This window comes from Leptosomus discolor, chromosome 1 (assembly GCF_034619465.1).
Source record: "Leptosomus discolor isolate bLepDis1 chromosome 1, bLepDis1.hap2, whole genome shotgun sequence".
NCBI lineage: Eukaryota > Metazoa > Chordata > Aves > Leptosomiformes > Leptosomidae > Leptosomus > Leptosomus discolor.
In genome coordinates, this window is record NC_141391.1 from 102,976,456 (window position 1) to 102,992,010 (window position 15,555).

Here is a 15,555-nt window from a genome sequence, read left to right on the forward strand (position 1 = left end):
GGCGTCGCTGCGCCATGGCACCGGGCGCTGCCCTCGCAGGCGGGGGAGCGGGGCCGCCCCGAAACCCTTCCGCCTTCCCGCGGCGGGGCGGGGCGGTGTGCGGCCACCACACCCCGACTTTTCGAAAGCCTCCTCCGTTCGCCGCGGCTGGCTTCCCGCTCCCAGGCAAAGTCCACCAGCACCCACTGGTTTGGAAAGCTGTTCCTGGGTGCTGCGCTTTAAAATACACTTAGCGGTGCCTGGCTGCTCGGGTACTCGTCGTCATCCCTAAAGAGCATCTTCAGCGGGGAAGCCAGGAGGTGGTAGGTCAGCCTGAAGTGCCTAAATAAGTAACCCATAAACAGACACCAGACGATGCATAGTGTCAAACCTGATCCTGAGCAAAATTCCCACTGCAGGCAACAGGAACATGACCCGAGGAAAGGCTCATCTTCTAAATTCAGGATCTGGGCTACACCAAAGGTGCCAACACCATTACTTCTACCAGAACATTCAGCATCGCTGATGAAAACCAGCAACCACTCAGGGGAAGGGGGGAGCAGTTTTATTATTCACAAAGTGAAAAACGATTCTTTCTCAAGCCATTACTGTTGCCAGCTGAAAATACCTGTTCTTTGTGTGGCTTTAACACATTTGTTTCTGGCTCAGTTGTCACCTCTTCTTATTAAATGAGGCTACAAGGCACATTTGGCCTTCCCTGGGATGGGCTCAGTCCCCCTGCCTTTGCTTACGTGCAAGCAACTCCCCTGGCTTCTATCGCTGTGGAGAGGTGCGCACCAACGACACGGCACACACAGGGTAACAGTGTCAGGGGGAGTGGAATTTTCATCCACTAATTCTACAGATGCGTAAACCTACAAATAATTGGCTTGTTACGATCCAAGCTGTCCGGTACTTACACCTACTCAGTTCTTAACAGTCGTGCAGCAGCAGAATATATTCCAGCACCTTAGAAATGACTCTCAGCTATCCTGGCCAAAAGAATGACTGCCGCTCACGGCAGCCAGAAACTGCTTGCGGGCAGAAAAGTAGTACCTTAGCAGGTTACACAGCGTGAATAAAGTTGGGTTTTTTTCAGCTATGTAATACCTAAAAGCCTTCCCCTAAGGAGTAAATTCTTAGCAGGCTAACTCATGTGGCTTTCCAAAGGTATGTAGGAGCCACCGTAAAAATTCACAGGGACATGAGAAATTTTCTTTTTATGAAGCACAAAGTTAAAGTATAACTGTACAATGCAGTAACTTTTAATGTCATAAAAAAGATTTTTAAAAAGTCTAGTATTCAATAATTGCACAAAATTATATAAAAACTATAAAAAGGTGTGTTTAATGCCTTGATTCACAGTAAGGAGAAGTATTCTTATCTCTGCCCCCACTATTTCACTTGATCAGCTTTCTCTGCACAATTGTAGAAATCAGTTCACTGACTTGAATACAGCAATCCATTCAGCAAAACAGGTTTCAGAATAATCCATCAACAGAGCTAAAAAAGAAAATATTAAAAAGTGGTTTGGTTGAGAGACCAGGCACTCACAACTTCCTGTACTACAAACTAAGTTCTCGTTTGAGTAACAGAAAATATTACCTTTTAGCTGTTACAGAATAATAATTCAAACTGCAAAATGAAATAGCTACTTTTCCTGCTGTATCTGAACAGTCATTTTTGTTTCGCTGTGTATAATCCAACCTGAACCAAACCTGGAGAGATCAGAGAAATATTTGTTAAAAATGAGTGTGACATATTTTCAGCATTCAGGCATATACTCACAGAATGTTAAAAAAAAGAAAAAGACAAGTTCTGTATATGTTGAGTCCAGAAATAAAAGTTGGACAATACTGATTGATGCGTTATAAAATATTAGTGGTTCTCATTTATTCATCTTCTTATGTATTCAGTATTTTGGTCCATATCTGAACCTGAGTCACTTTCATCAGAAGAATGAGAGGAATTTTCCCATTCACAGGAGCCATTATGACAGCGTGGCTTCTGCACACTTTCTGTGTCATCCAGGAGTTTTCCTTCAAAAGCACGAGAGCATTGCCAGTCAACCACGTCTTCTTGGGAAGAAAGAAGAGCTTCAGAACTATTCATGTTCTCTTCAGAGGTTCCCAGCAGCACAGTTTTTAAGTTAATGGTAAAGCAAGTACTGTTCCTTCGCCTAGAAGAATAGCCACAATCTACCTCAGAGAAAGGATTAAGTAATCCGCTACTTGTGTCTTTGTCGTCTTCTATGTCCACCTCACGCTCTTCAAAATCTTCTGGGTCAGTGTCTGGATTTTCACTTGCCTGGCTGCTGCTGTCGTCACACGTACTGTTTGTAGAGTACTGCACAAATACATTCGAAGCATCAGAGGAATGAGGTACTCTACTTATGATATCACGCCTTGTATAGTCATGATTACTTATGGCATCGCTGTCACTGTCATCGCTGTCATCTTCATCACTGACACCACCACTGGATTCATTTGCCTTTTTTCTAACCTCTTTGTAAATGATCTCTACAGAGGCTATTTCTTCAGATTCAAGCCTCCAAGGTGAGTAGGATAACGTCCTGATGAATAACTGAAAGAGAAAGTGAATTAAAAACCAGCCAAATTTGCACACATGCACAGAAAAATATAACCCCAGTCACGAAGTTGTCCAACAAATTATTTATTTGGTGTCACATTTTTGGCCTTTTCTGCAGAGTTCTGGGCATCTAGGACTGTTCCCTCTTCTCCATGCCTGTAAACAGGACAGCCTTCACTACAAATCAAGGCACACAGCACTGGACAGGCTCAAAGAAACGACACTAGTGCCAAGCAGTGCCAGGTACAAAATGTTTTAATTCTAACCTATGAGGCAACTTTCTTAGACTAAAAGCTCATTTTAGAAATGCATCTTAAACCTGAGGTGAGTCTTGCAACTCTCTATTAGCTTTCGGTTCTAGAATCTCTCAAAAGGCCTTTAAACTCCAGCAACCAGGGACCTGGCTAAACTATCCTCCAGTCTTCAGGGAATGCTCTGATTTTTGGTGTAATGAATGGAAAAATATTATAGAGGGAATTGGTTCTGTTCTTACGACAGGTGCACAATGCTGCAGGGTGAAATAACAGAGGCAAAATGTGCCAGAAACTGCTTTGCTAAGGAGCAACGGACACATGCAGCTCCTGAATGTTTTCATAGCATCCTTCCTGGTGCGGAACAGGACTTCTCCTTACGCACTTCACCGAAGAACTGGAGCAGGTTTTTTGATTTGGAGTTATGGCCCTGACTCAGATAGCAGAATAAATTTGTCTGCTGCAGGAAGGATTTACATATAAGGTAATTTTCAAAGGGCAAGGGGTTAATTGTCCTACGCTAGGTGCTCTGCTGCAGGACCTAACCTGCTTTTGTGTACCGTAGAGAGTTCATTTAAAGCTACTTTGGCAGGGGAGGTCTCCCCTTCACTACTGCTTGCTCCCTCTAACTCCACAGAATCATAGAACAGCCCAGGCTGGAAGAAACTTCGAAAGACCATCTGGTCCAACCTCTTGTGGGAGAGGAAGCCTGGATGAGATTATCTAGCTTCCTGTCCAGTCACGTATTGAAAACCTCCAGTGATGGGGACTCTACTGTATCCTTGGGGAGGTCGTTCCAGTGATTGATAGTTCCCACTGCAAAAAAAGACGAAACCTCCCATGGTGCAACTTGTACCCACTGCCCCTTGTCTTGAGAGCTTCTGTCCTGTTTGTAGCTACTTTTTAAGTACGGAAATACTGTAACGAGGTACCCTCTGAGCCTTCTCTCCTCCAGGCAGAAAAGTCCTAACTCCCTTCAGTCTTTCCTTACAGGGCAGGTTCTCCAGCCTTTTGCTCATCTTCGTGGCCCTCATCTGGACCCTCTCCAGCTTGTTCGCATCTTTCTTGCGCTGTGAGGACTAGAACTGGACACAATAGTGCAGGTGCTGCCTGACAAGTGCTGAGTAGGGTGGGATGATCACATCTCTATCTCTGTTAGTAACTTGTCACAGAAGTAGCAAGAAATGGTTTTGAAAAAGACTGAATATTTGTTCCACAGAACAGAGACGATTTAGCAGCCTATAGACTGTCTTTGGCACAGGTAAACTGCAAATTAAAACATTATATGCGCTTACATAACTTGTACCTAATGCACAGGATTAGAAATTTCAGATGGTAAACCTCTTCCTCCCAACCAGGAAGGTTACATATGAGAATTAATACATACCAAGATATGTGGAAGTGATTTATTTTGAAGAATACAACCTCCTGCATGCAAACACTTCAGAGCACCAGCTAAAATCAGTGAAAGACATACAGCACCTGTGATTGCAACTGTATGATAATCTGTAAGTGAAAAAAACCAAACAAATAAACAAAAAAATGAGGTTTCCAATGACTACAATTCATATTTCACATTCAGAACAGCTGTTTAGAATCACAGACTAATTTTGGTTAAAAGGGACCTCTGGAGGTCATCTGGTCCAAAGTCAAAACAAGACCAAATCTCAAATTTGATTCAGGAATTAAAAAAGAAATTACACCATCTTTGATAACTATGCATGCAGTTAGTGGGGATTTGTATGGCTCATGGTATTAACAATAGATTTGTAACCCCGAAGTGGATAGGCTTTTATATTTCACTTAAAAATCCCCACAACGTTTATCAGTCAGAAGGTACTTTCTCTCCTATTATTTTTAGGATTAACTGACTTGCAGATCTTCCTATGTAAAAAGAAAACACTTGCACGTAATCAAGTCAGACAATCCGTTCCTGCACCACAGCACAGTTACCTTGTTGAGCTACAGCTACAGAGTCTGCAGCTATACATTTCCAGGCTGACGGGATGGAATGTTTGTTCAGAGATGCAGTGACCATAACAGACACACAGTAATTTCTATTTGGATACAATTCGTCAATGACGATACTAAAAATTTCTTCAGTGGTTTTCTCACGTGGTCCCTGCCATGAAAGACAATGTTTTAAAATTTAGCTACTTGCCTAAAAAGAGATCCCCAGCCACTGATAAAACAGTATGGCTATTTCAGAAAAATACAGTAACATCTGAAACCGCAAAAACTGACAAAGTAACTCAGCAGTTTACCTAGACAACAGCTTCAGCTCTAGTTCTAGCTGATGTCAACATGCCTACCTTATGCCTGTTTGTGAAACACCATATTATCAAACATAAATTGCCTTCTGTCGGCTGGTCACTTACATATAAAATATCCATTGCAGGGAAGTTGTGGTCCTTCTTCTGTGACTCACAGCAGAATGAACTAGACAGATTAAATTCCCAAAGGTACCTGTCTGATCTGCTGTTCAAAACTTTCAATACAGGCAGTCCATATTTTAGTTAGGCAACTAATCCCCTGCTTTGCCAGCCCAGGTATCAATGTCTCTCTTGATGTTTATCCTAAAGTCTGGAAAACTGCCAGTTTTCACTTCACTGTTTTTGGTCACAGTCAGACTGAATCATTTGTTTCCTCCTTTTCTGTAGTAAATACTTACATACTCAGAGACTCTGGCCGCTAACTGTGCTTTGCTTGCTTACAGTAAGTGGTCCCATATTATTCCAGCATTTCCTTACAGGTCATGTGTCAACATCCCCCACAGTCCTCACTGTTCCTTTTTGGATCCTGCTCAACTGATCCATGCCTTTTCTGACCCAGACTGGTCCAGGGTAGGTAGGCTTTACAAGTACAGAGTTCATAAAAATACGGGGTTTTTTTATCTATCAGCAACACGTGAATCACGTTTAGCTTGTAATATTATAGAATGCTGTCATCCTTTCTGGCAAAACTGCTGCCTGTGTAGCTGTTACCACTCTACTTATTACACAGACAATTATTCCTAAGTGTTATGCCTCACATAACATAATATGGTCCTTATGGAATTATGTCCTATTATTTTCAGATTATTTCTCCACTTTGTGAGGATCATTTTAAGTTCCAATCATGCCTATCTACCTCTCTACTTCAGCAAAAAAAGAAATAGTACAAGACCCAGCACAGGTTGTTTCAGAAACTAACTGGATACATATTTCCAGTTTGACAGAAAACTACCGAACTGCTTTCTGAACGTATTTTCCTACCAGCTGTGCATACACCTGCTAGTAGTTTCTGCTAAAGTGTCTTTTCCTTGTCTTCCCAGAGATTCACTTGAGCCAGTGCCCTGCGCTTTATTTCAAGTAAGGATACAGGACAACTTGTATTCCTAAGTCTGCTACTCTGCAGTAAAAGGAAGCTAAGATTATGTTGACCAGTCTCTTTGTTTTTAAGTATCTTCTGTTCACGTATTTGCTTCTTTCAATCTGCTAACCATCAGAGCCATTTTATCCTTTCTATATTTCTCCCCTAAAGCACAAATAAAACAAAAATTTCTTTACCTTATGCTCACCATCAAGTGTTTTCAGTGTTACACCATAATCAAGCTCACTATATATATCAATTAAAGACAGTAGCTTTTCATTTTCTCTGAAGTGAGAGGTTGGCAGCTTTATGGTGACATTTATGCAGTTTTGACAGGAACTGATATTAACTTCTGGTGGTCCCAAGAATGCTATTGAAAAAAAAAGAAAGAGGAAAACAAAAAGATGGAAAAAATACACTCTATGTATTCAGTACCAATTCTGTTTCAGTGATGGATATATAGCTGACTAATAATAATAATGAATATTTAGAGTTTGCATTTCACTTTTGTCTTTTCCAGAAGCATGTGCATTTTGATCAAGGTGGGGACTGGTTTGCCAACCTCTGTAAAATTCAAAAGCGCAATATACATTTGCTAACTACTTCTGTTCCTGAAATAGGGTAGAAAAATACAAATAAAGGCTAATACTTAGAACAAATGTGACCTTTCATCTGCTCTCAAACAGGAAAGCATGTCCTAATCAAACGCACACTTACTTCTTTCTCAACTTTTGTTTTATGTTACAAATAAACATTAGCTTAAGTCTGGTTACAGTCAAATGTGGTTGTTGTCCTGGCTCTCTGCTACAAAGCCTTTCTGTCTTTGCTCAAATCCATCTGTCAACAAGACTGAGACTCCACCATAGGTATTTGAAGGTAGGTATCAACTACATCTAGCAGGGAAATTAACTCTTTCCTATCCGGGCACTGCAAAACAAGAAAAGACTACAGGGTTCATCTAAGTCTTGTGCCCTGGAAAACACAACTTCACTCAATTGCTTATCATTTGAACCACAGAACTACTAGCAAAACATCTGATTTCAATTTACAAGTTGCCAGTGATGGACAATCAGTCAAAGCACCTGACAGTTCGTTCCAGTGGTCAATTCAAAACATGCCCCTTGTTCCTAGCTAGAATTTATCTAGCTTCAGCTTCCCGTCAGGGCACGCCGCTATGCTTTGTTTGAAAGACTGAAGCAGCCTGCCATCATATTAACTAGTGGTCAAAGCACCTTCTCTTTATTAAACTAACTGCTGAAAGACTGAAGGCCTCCACCTCAGACAGATGTTCTCAAATTCCTTCAGTTATCCTTATGACTGTTCTTCCCATTCCCTCCAATTTTTCCTCATTTCTGAGACTATAAGTAGGCATGGCAGCGGCTACTTCTGTGCCAAGTCAGCGGTAACATGACCTATTTCTACTCCATAGTCCTCCAATTGTTCCTCCATCTCCACCTCTGTTACTTCAGAACTGAACACTAAGCAGAACAAAGGGTGAAGCCACCTCTGGCATTAGATGTCACAGCTAATAAGCATCTTCTTTGAGCAAGGAAAGGGAAAACAGCAGGCTGATGAACAAACAACTAAATCCCCTACACCTAGTGCAGACATGGTATTTCTTTAACTCTTAACATTGACTACTTGAAGACATTAGAACAATGTTGGTTTTTAAAGTTAGAGATTTTTACTTCGTGCTTGCCAATACTCAACATGACACTATTTCCTCTATTTATATTTTGTTTCAAAACCAGAGCCTCATCCATTTATCAGAACTACTACCCACTAATTTTAGAAAGCTATCTATATATTCTATGTCTTGTAACTGGTAGGTGATAGATAATATACAAATTCATGTTCTCTTAGATAAAGGAATAAGCTACTGACCAAGTTAGTTTGGAGTATCTTACTGTAAGGCTAGCAGAATACCATTTACACATCAGCTACAAATAAAAACCAATAAAAATGAGCAAATGCAGACAGAGAACTTACTGTCAGTAAGGGGCACAAAACGAAGTATAGAAGAATTCAATACTTCAGTTCCTATGAAGCTCTGAACCAATGCAGAATACTCTGTTGAAATGTCCTTAAAATCATCTGTCAGATTACAGGAGAGTCGTGTAATATCTGAACATTGCTCAGCAGTCTTCCAGTTCCTGTAAATCAAAACAAATTAAAAAAAAGATCAAAACAATCTATCTGGATTCTCTGATACAAGAAAGCATTGCAGGGGTGGAGAGGGAAAGCATTTCTGAGTGGAAAAACAGTTACAAACAAACAAGAAAACCACTTGCCTGTGGTCAGTGTACAGCACACGATAGTATGTTGGCACAGTTGGATCGCTTGCCTGCCAGGACAAAATGTGCTGAAAATTGTAAGATTCCATTTGTAGGTTGCGAGGTGGCCCTCCCAGAAATCTTTCTAGAAAGCAAAAAAAACCCAAAACAAACAACCCACCAATATGAATGGCAAACAAACGTGAGATTGCAACAATTCTAGTAAATAAATCCACTTAGAACAGCCCAATATTTGCCCCCCAATAAAGCAACCATAGAACAGAGTTCAGCACAACAGACACAACGATGCAAAGGACTGTCCTCCTGGATCATATTTCTATTTTTAATTCACAAAGCATGAAGTTTAAAAATGACACTTAGAGAGTATGCAAGGTTTTTGAACTGTGTTAGGAAAAGCATTTGAAAGACAATAAAAACTCTTACCAGGCAAGCCGCAACAAGCTGCAGACAGAACGCCGATGCACACTGGAAAATGACACTATGTATTAATGCATTTGCAGGTCTACAACATCTGATTATTAGCTTACTATTGCCAATATTAATCTGCAACAATTAGGGACGATACTCAGTATTCCCTCAGTGGAGCTTTTTCTTTCTTTCACATCATCTTCCTACTATTTTCCTCTACTCTTCCCTCCTTCCCTGGAGTATGGGATGTCCCCTTCTAACCTCTGTCATTAATTTGAGGCTCTTAAGAGCTAGTTCTTTGATAACTACGCTGTGGTTCAGGCTTATGCTGATCCCTGCCAGACAAGGTTCAAGACTCAGTGTGAATAAACATACTTAAGACAGTCTTATCAAATATTGTCTTAGAGGATTCTGGCTATATTTCAGGTAGCTCACTCTGTCTGTTAAAGATCATTTTAAGTCATGACAAGAATTTTAAAACTGCTCTGGGAAAAGATACTACGAGTGCTTGAAGAACATTACTGAATCATCTTCACAGATGTCCTTCTTTGCTAAACAGGTGTCACGGTTTAAGCCCACCCAGACGGCAGCTAAACACCATGCACTCGCTTGCTCACTCACTCCTACCCCCCCACCCCCCCCTCCCGAGTTGGGATGGGGAGGAGAAAAATACAGCAAAAGGCTTGAGGGTGGAGACAAGGACAGGGAGGGCTCACTCACCAATTATGGTCACAAGCAAAAGACAGACTTGACTTGGGGGAAAAAAAAAAATCAATTTAATTTAAACACTATCAAATCACAGTAGGACAATGAGAAAAAACCAATCGCACCTTAAAAACACCTTCCCCACCTCCCCCTCCCTTCTTCCTGGGCTCAGCTCTGCTCCTGATTTCTCTACGTCATCCCCCACAGCAGCACAAGGCGCAGCTAACATTGTTTCTGCTGCTCCTTCCTCCTCAGGGGTAGTCTTCCCCTGCTCCAACGTGGGGTTCCTCCCACGGGAGACAGTCCTCCATGACTTCTCCAACGTGAGTCCTTCCCACGGGCTGCAGCTCTTCACGAACTGCTCCAGCGCGGGTCCCTTCCGCAAGGTGCAGTCCTTCAGGAACAGACTGCTCCAGCGTGGGCTTCCCTCCAAGTCACAGCCTCCTTTGGGTGCAGTCACCTGCTCTAGCATGGGGTCCTCCATGGGCTGTGGGTGGGCATCTGCTCCGCTGTTAACCTCCACGGGCTGCAGGGGGTCAGTCTATGGTCTCACCATAGGCTGCAGGGGAATCTCTGCTCCGGCGCACCTCCTCCTCCTCCTTCTTCACTGACCTTGGTGTCCACGTAGGATTTTCTCTCACATCCCACTCTTCTCTTCCACTCCCAAACAAAGACTCGTCCAACAGGTTTTTCTCCTCCTAAGTATGTTATCGCAGAGGTGCTGACTGGCTTGGCCTGGGCCAGAGGTGAGTCCGACTTAGAGCCGCAGGAGCTTCGGGAAGCCTCTTACAGGAGCCACCCCTGTAGTCCCTCCTCCGCTACCAAAACCCCACCAGACACAAACCCACGATGATGTGGGGAGTCCTCAAGGCTGTAGTTCAACAACTTTGGTATATTACTCACTGTCTTCAGTCAGCTAACTCCTGTAATTCCCTATTTCAGGCTCTGTTTCGTAACTCTCTCTCTATTTTGTGTCCTGTTTCTGTAACACTTCCCTGGGGGAGTTTAACTCTACAGCAGGCTATTCTCTGCCTGCAAAAGAAAACAAAAAAACACCAACAGATGCTGCAACACTTCTGCTGTCACAGGGCGCGATTAAGGCCACATTGTGCCTGTCAGCCAGGCCTACTGTCCAAGCAATCTCTCTAACCCAGCCTTCTTGCACTTCCTGACATTCCAGAGGTCCCCACATGTTCTTGTATAACCTCCATACAAGACTGTTTGTTCATCCAGATTCTCACTGTATCCAGAATTCTTTTCCCTGACTAACCCAGTCTTGCATCACTCATATCTCTTCAGCATGGTGCTTCAAGACACTCTTGAAATTACTGTTCTGACCCTTCTATTTTTTTTCCTCAAGATCGTTTAGCTCCCTTCTGCTTTCTGAGTGCAAATACAAGCATCCTGTCCTCATTTTAAATACATTTTGTGGCCTATCCTCCTACCGATCAGATGCTGTCTCCCATACTCAGTTGGCCAAAGAAGTTTCTAGTTTAATTCCAGACATGCATATTTTTTCTCATCCTTTAGACAAACTCCATGGAAGTATCTGCAAAATTACATCATTATTTTCCCTAAAACTCTTCTCCATGACCTCTCGTTTGTCTTGACACCTAAACCTTCTACCCAAAAATACAACAATACCCCAAACACCACTGGTCTGCTACTTCTGTTGAACTGTGCTGATCAACACTACCTTAACACACTCTTTTATTCTCCTCATCTCACTCAGAATGGTAACTTCCGTAGCATGAGGAATGTCTCTGACTTTGCATTTGTACAGCAACTAACACAGTAGCACTGTGGTCCACAACTCAGGTTCTCAGGTACCACACTCTGACAATACTATAACAGATCTCCTTGACATGTCAACAAGATGCACCACAGTAAGAATGGCAGTGAAAAGAAATCTGAGACATACCTCAAAAAATTAAAACAATCTTTATGAAGATCTACAAATAATGGATAGGACAGGACTATCACAGAATAGTTGAGGTTAGAAAGGACCTCCGAATGTCATCTGATTTGACCCCCAACTATGTGAAACATGGTACCAGAATACATATTCCTGGTAAAGCAGAGGGGATTCAGAATAGTAGTGGGTCAGTGGGAACTGTCCTGTCCCAGACACACTGGGAGAATTTCCTAATGGATTAAATACAGTTATTTTATGATCCTTGCCTACTTTTGGAGAGTACTAGAAGAGGAAAGGAAAAATTCCTACTCAATTAAAGAGCTATCTGCACAGAATCTTTATGGCTGCAGAGATGTGACTTAAAAATTTCTCTTTAATTATCAGAAGGCTCACACAAATACACTTGGGCACCTAAGATTGTTGAAATCCTTTGGGATGGATGCTTAGACAAGTATCTCTTGTAAATCTGGCTCTTTGGACATCTGTCTCACAAATATTAAACTATGCTCCCAGTATCCCTTCCGAAATCAGATGCAAAAAGATTAAGCAGCTCACTTGAGTTGCACATGCAGCAAATTTTTATTTCCACAAGACTGAAAACTCATCTCTCTCAAGCTTCATTTTGCCATTCAAACCACAGACATCCTCCCTCTTGTACATCTTCCTTTTGCACTTGTTCTTCTGTGTTACTACTGAGTAACAAACATCCCCTTAGACAAGTGCAGTTAAAAGTAGACCAATTGGTTTCTTGTCATATAGTAACAGATCACCTACCTGGAAAAAACATCCAGTGGGTATGAATAACAAAGCAATACTTTAAAAGCTACTACTCTGTACCTGAACCCAAACTTAGATTTGTAATAATTTGTGGCAGGAATCCTCTCACAGGCTGAGAGCCCTTAGCACCTTAAGGCTATTCCTATTATAGAGAAGATAGTGTCGCCAGCGCACAGACTCTAGCAATGACATGCTTCCTTGGAGCAAGCCCTTCGGATTAGGAGACGCAAACGCTCTTTTGCCATTGTTTCCTGTGTCAGACACCTCACCTGCGTCAGCTGTTCTGCTGATGTCTTTCCTGTTAACATAAATGTTTTTCTATTCTGTCCATATTTGTTATTTTTAAATGCCTCTCCCCTATCAAAATCAAATTCCGTTCATCTAGAGTTCAAACTGCCTCAGAACTCTGTTTCAACATACATGTTTTGCAAAGATAGCTGGAGAGTTGAAAAATTTTGTTGGTTACACTCTTACAAAAGGGACACAGACAAGAAAAAAAAAAACTTACACCAAATAACTGGGAAAATTAACACCAGAGAAATAAAGATGGTCTGTAAACTGAATGGGGAATCTTCTTCACCATCTTATCCTTTTTCCAGAATTAAATGATCCTATCAAAACAGTTTCTCACTACAACTACAGCTCAGCCAACAAACTGTGTTTGTTGTGCCTGTGAATCCAGAAACTAACGAGTCCTGAAAAAATTAGAATAAGAAATGAAAAACAACACATCTGACTAAGAGTTTGCTGGTCATTTAGAGAGGCAGAATACAGTATGCTGTTTAAAAGCATTTCTTTCTTATAGGGAAAAGCATGGTTTATGTATAGAACGGATGATAATAGACTAGATTCTTGATTCTGTGAATTATTCTATGGAAAGCTGTATAATAAGATGATGGAATCTCACTTCAGTAACTCAGAAAGATCATTAGTGAAAAATTAGCAGTACTACTCCTCTTATAATACAAAGGTACAGGCTACTTACCAAGTTGATAAAAATGCATTGGTCCATCCATCAGTGTTTCCATAGTGATTAAGAAATATAACCTACTGACCGTAAAATAAACATTTTGCTTCTTTACCTGCAAATACATTCAAAACAATCACATTCAGCAAATCATCTTACTAAGTTACTTGCAAGCAAAACGAGGTCTACATACAAAGAATTATTTTAACCTCTTCAATGTTCGGGGGGAGGCAGTGGTACCAAAATCGTTACTGCTAAGGGGGGGTGGGGAGGGGACAAGGTTCCTCAGCTTAAACAGGCAATTTCATGACAATAGCATTCTCCTTTTTTCACATGGAAAGAGCTCTTACTGTTTCAAATATGGAAAGCATTGTATTATTATTTGTATTAATTTTGCATGAAGATAGCATCTGAAAATTCTATGCCACTCACTCCAACTTATTAAATATAGGGAAAATAAACATTGTTTGGCTTTATTTGAAATCTTACAAGAACTCATTACTGTTGTAAAAAATGTTTCCAGAAAGCAGGTAGGTCAAGAGGGAGGTTAAAAATTTTTTTAAATAAAATTACTAATTATAAGGCAGTTAGGAAATTTATGGTATAATTTTTAATACATAAGATCTATTAATATATTCCCTCTCCTCGATGTTATTGTTTTACTCTATGTATTACCCTCATAGCACTAATATTCACAGGATCTGGTTTTGAATTACAGGCAAAGTACTGAGGAACAACTGTGAATCTACAGACGGCTGGGCAAGGGTATAACTAGTTCCATAGAATTGTCTCCTCAGGTTTAATACAAATAAATTGGGTTTTAATTTAAAAGCATTTTTAAACACAACCTGAATTATTTTTTCTGCAAAACAAAAACAGCTTAAAATTTAAAATCGTGACAAAGCATACTATGGTCAAACTTAACACAGTATGTTAAAACCAGATGAATTAAAAATCCCTTATCTGAGACGTCAATCTTCCTCCGCTCAAAGTTTTAGCGTAACTATGGGAAGCCACTGGGTAAGTGTTGAAAACCTGTATCTGTGCAACTGACAATCATAATTCCATGGACAAAAAGAATGTTTTCATTTCAGTTTGGTTCATTTTATTAACTCATTCAAGCACGAGGAATATTTAGGAGGTATCAAATACCAGTCTTCCTCTTTTCAAACAAAATTAAAACTGATGGATAAGAAGATTTACTAGTTACAAAATCTTTACGTTTACCACTGCTATCAGCAAACTAGAAAGCAATTAAGCCACATATCTATCAAGTCCATTTAGTTTTGGCACTAGTGAATGTGACAGAAGATAAAATAATTTGACTTTCTTATTCAGATCAAGCTTACAGATTAAACAAGCAGGAAAAAAAAAAAAAAATCTTTCTACTTCAACAAGGTTACCAGTTTTGTTCCGAAGTCACACAGAAACCTAATGCCAAACAAAGTTACTTTCACAGCCACTTTAAATAACAGTTACACCTGCGGGATCTGATTTTTCACGCTGTTCAAAAGTTTCTCTTGAGGGGAAAAGTCTGAGGATTCTGAATTCACTTAGCAAAATATTTCCTTTATGTCTCAATCCTTGCAGTTAATCACAAAACATGTTCACAGCACTCCATATATAGCATTATGCAATAGGTGTGTTTGCATACCTTTGATCCTTGCTGTACATGCTGTCATGAACAACAGCTATCCCACTCTTGGAATCTGAAGTGACTCGTATATGGCTCTGTATGCTGAACAATGCATGTATCTTACATGATGCATATCCAAAGTTAAGTTGTGTGTTTAGCACCTTAGCATACGTAAGAAAAATATGACAAAACAGGTTTATCTCAGAGTTTGCATAGTTGTCTAAAACTGGATGTCCTCTGCAGATCTATCAATGGCAGCAAAATTTCAGGGTAAATTCCAGGAGAAAGCCATTTCTGCCAGAACTCTCGTTAGCTTTTGTTACTCTTCCTCTTCAGAGCTTCAATCCCTGGAGAGAAATGATGGAAATACTAGTGAGTCCATATCCCACCCACCTCATCACCCTGGGCTCACAGTAACTCCCTTGGGAGCTGCCTGAAGCCCCCAGCTATCAAAACTCAGCTTCCCACTTCCACATCCTCTTCAGTAGCATCTCATTTGTAACTGGAGTTCAGGCTAGGCTGTTTTGTATTTGCTTCCAATGAGAAAGAAAAGCAGGCTTCAAAGTTTTGAAAGTCATTGGGTTGTATTTCAGAAAAGCACCACATCAGTAAAGCAGAAAACACACCCTATTCTTTGAAACAAGCAGATGGTATATTTATTTATAGAAATCTACTTATTGAGA

The 15,555-nt window shown here is 40.7% G+C and overlaps 1 protein-coding gene across 3 annotated transcripts; it reads right to left on the reverse strand.

Annotated features, from left to right (window-relative positions):
• Positions 1-527: 527 nt before the first annotated feature.
• IFNAR2 (interferon alpha and beta receptor subunit 2) lies at positions 528-15,103 on the reverse strand. Of its 3 annotated transcripts, XR_015184022.1 has the most exons (10): positions 14,891-15,103; positions 13,255-13,351; positions 8,888-8,929; positions 8,462-8,588; positions 8,160-8,323; positions 6,368-6,540; positions 4,773-4,941; positions 4,207-4,325; positions 1,585-2,562; positions 528-1,482 (listed from the first exon to the last, which is right to left on the reverse strand). XR_015184022.1 is itself a non-coding variant. In XM_009950629.2 (9 exons), the coding sequence occupies exons 2-9, from the start codon at positions 13,295-13,297 to the stop codon at positions 1,876-1,878; spliced, it is 1,524 nt and encodes a 507-aa protein (XP_009948931.1). In that variant the 5' UTR covers positions 13,298-13,351; positions 14,891-15,103; the 3' UTR covers positions 528-1,875. The 3 variants fall into 3 exon arrangements, 2 of the variants coding, with proteins under 2 accessions (XP_009948931.1, XP_086333892.1); XM_009950629.2 differs by having other exon boundaries at positions 528-2,562; XM_086477766.1 differs by lacking the exon at positions 8,888-8,929 and having other exon boundaries at positions 528-2,562.
• Between the last annotated feature and the right edge of the window lie 452 nt (positions 15,104-15,555).

What these genes read in the sequence shown, in the direction of transcription:
- IFNAR2 (XM_009950629.2), bottom strand. Translation starts at nt 13,297, where the DNA reads ATGGAAACACTGATGGATGGACCAATGCATTTTTATCAACTTG. An exon ending in AGCTTGTTGCGGCTTGCCTG is followed by an intron (nt 8,589 to 8,887) that starts GTAAGAGTTTTT and finishes TTTGCTTTCTAG; the next exon opens with AAAGATTTCTGGGAGGGCCA. An exon ending in TTTTGTGCCCCTTACTGACA is followed by an intron (nt 6,541 to 8,159) that starts GTAAGTTCTCTG and finishes TTTTTTCAATAG; the next exon opens with CATTCTTGGGACCACCAGAA.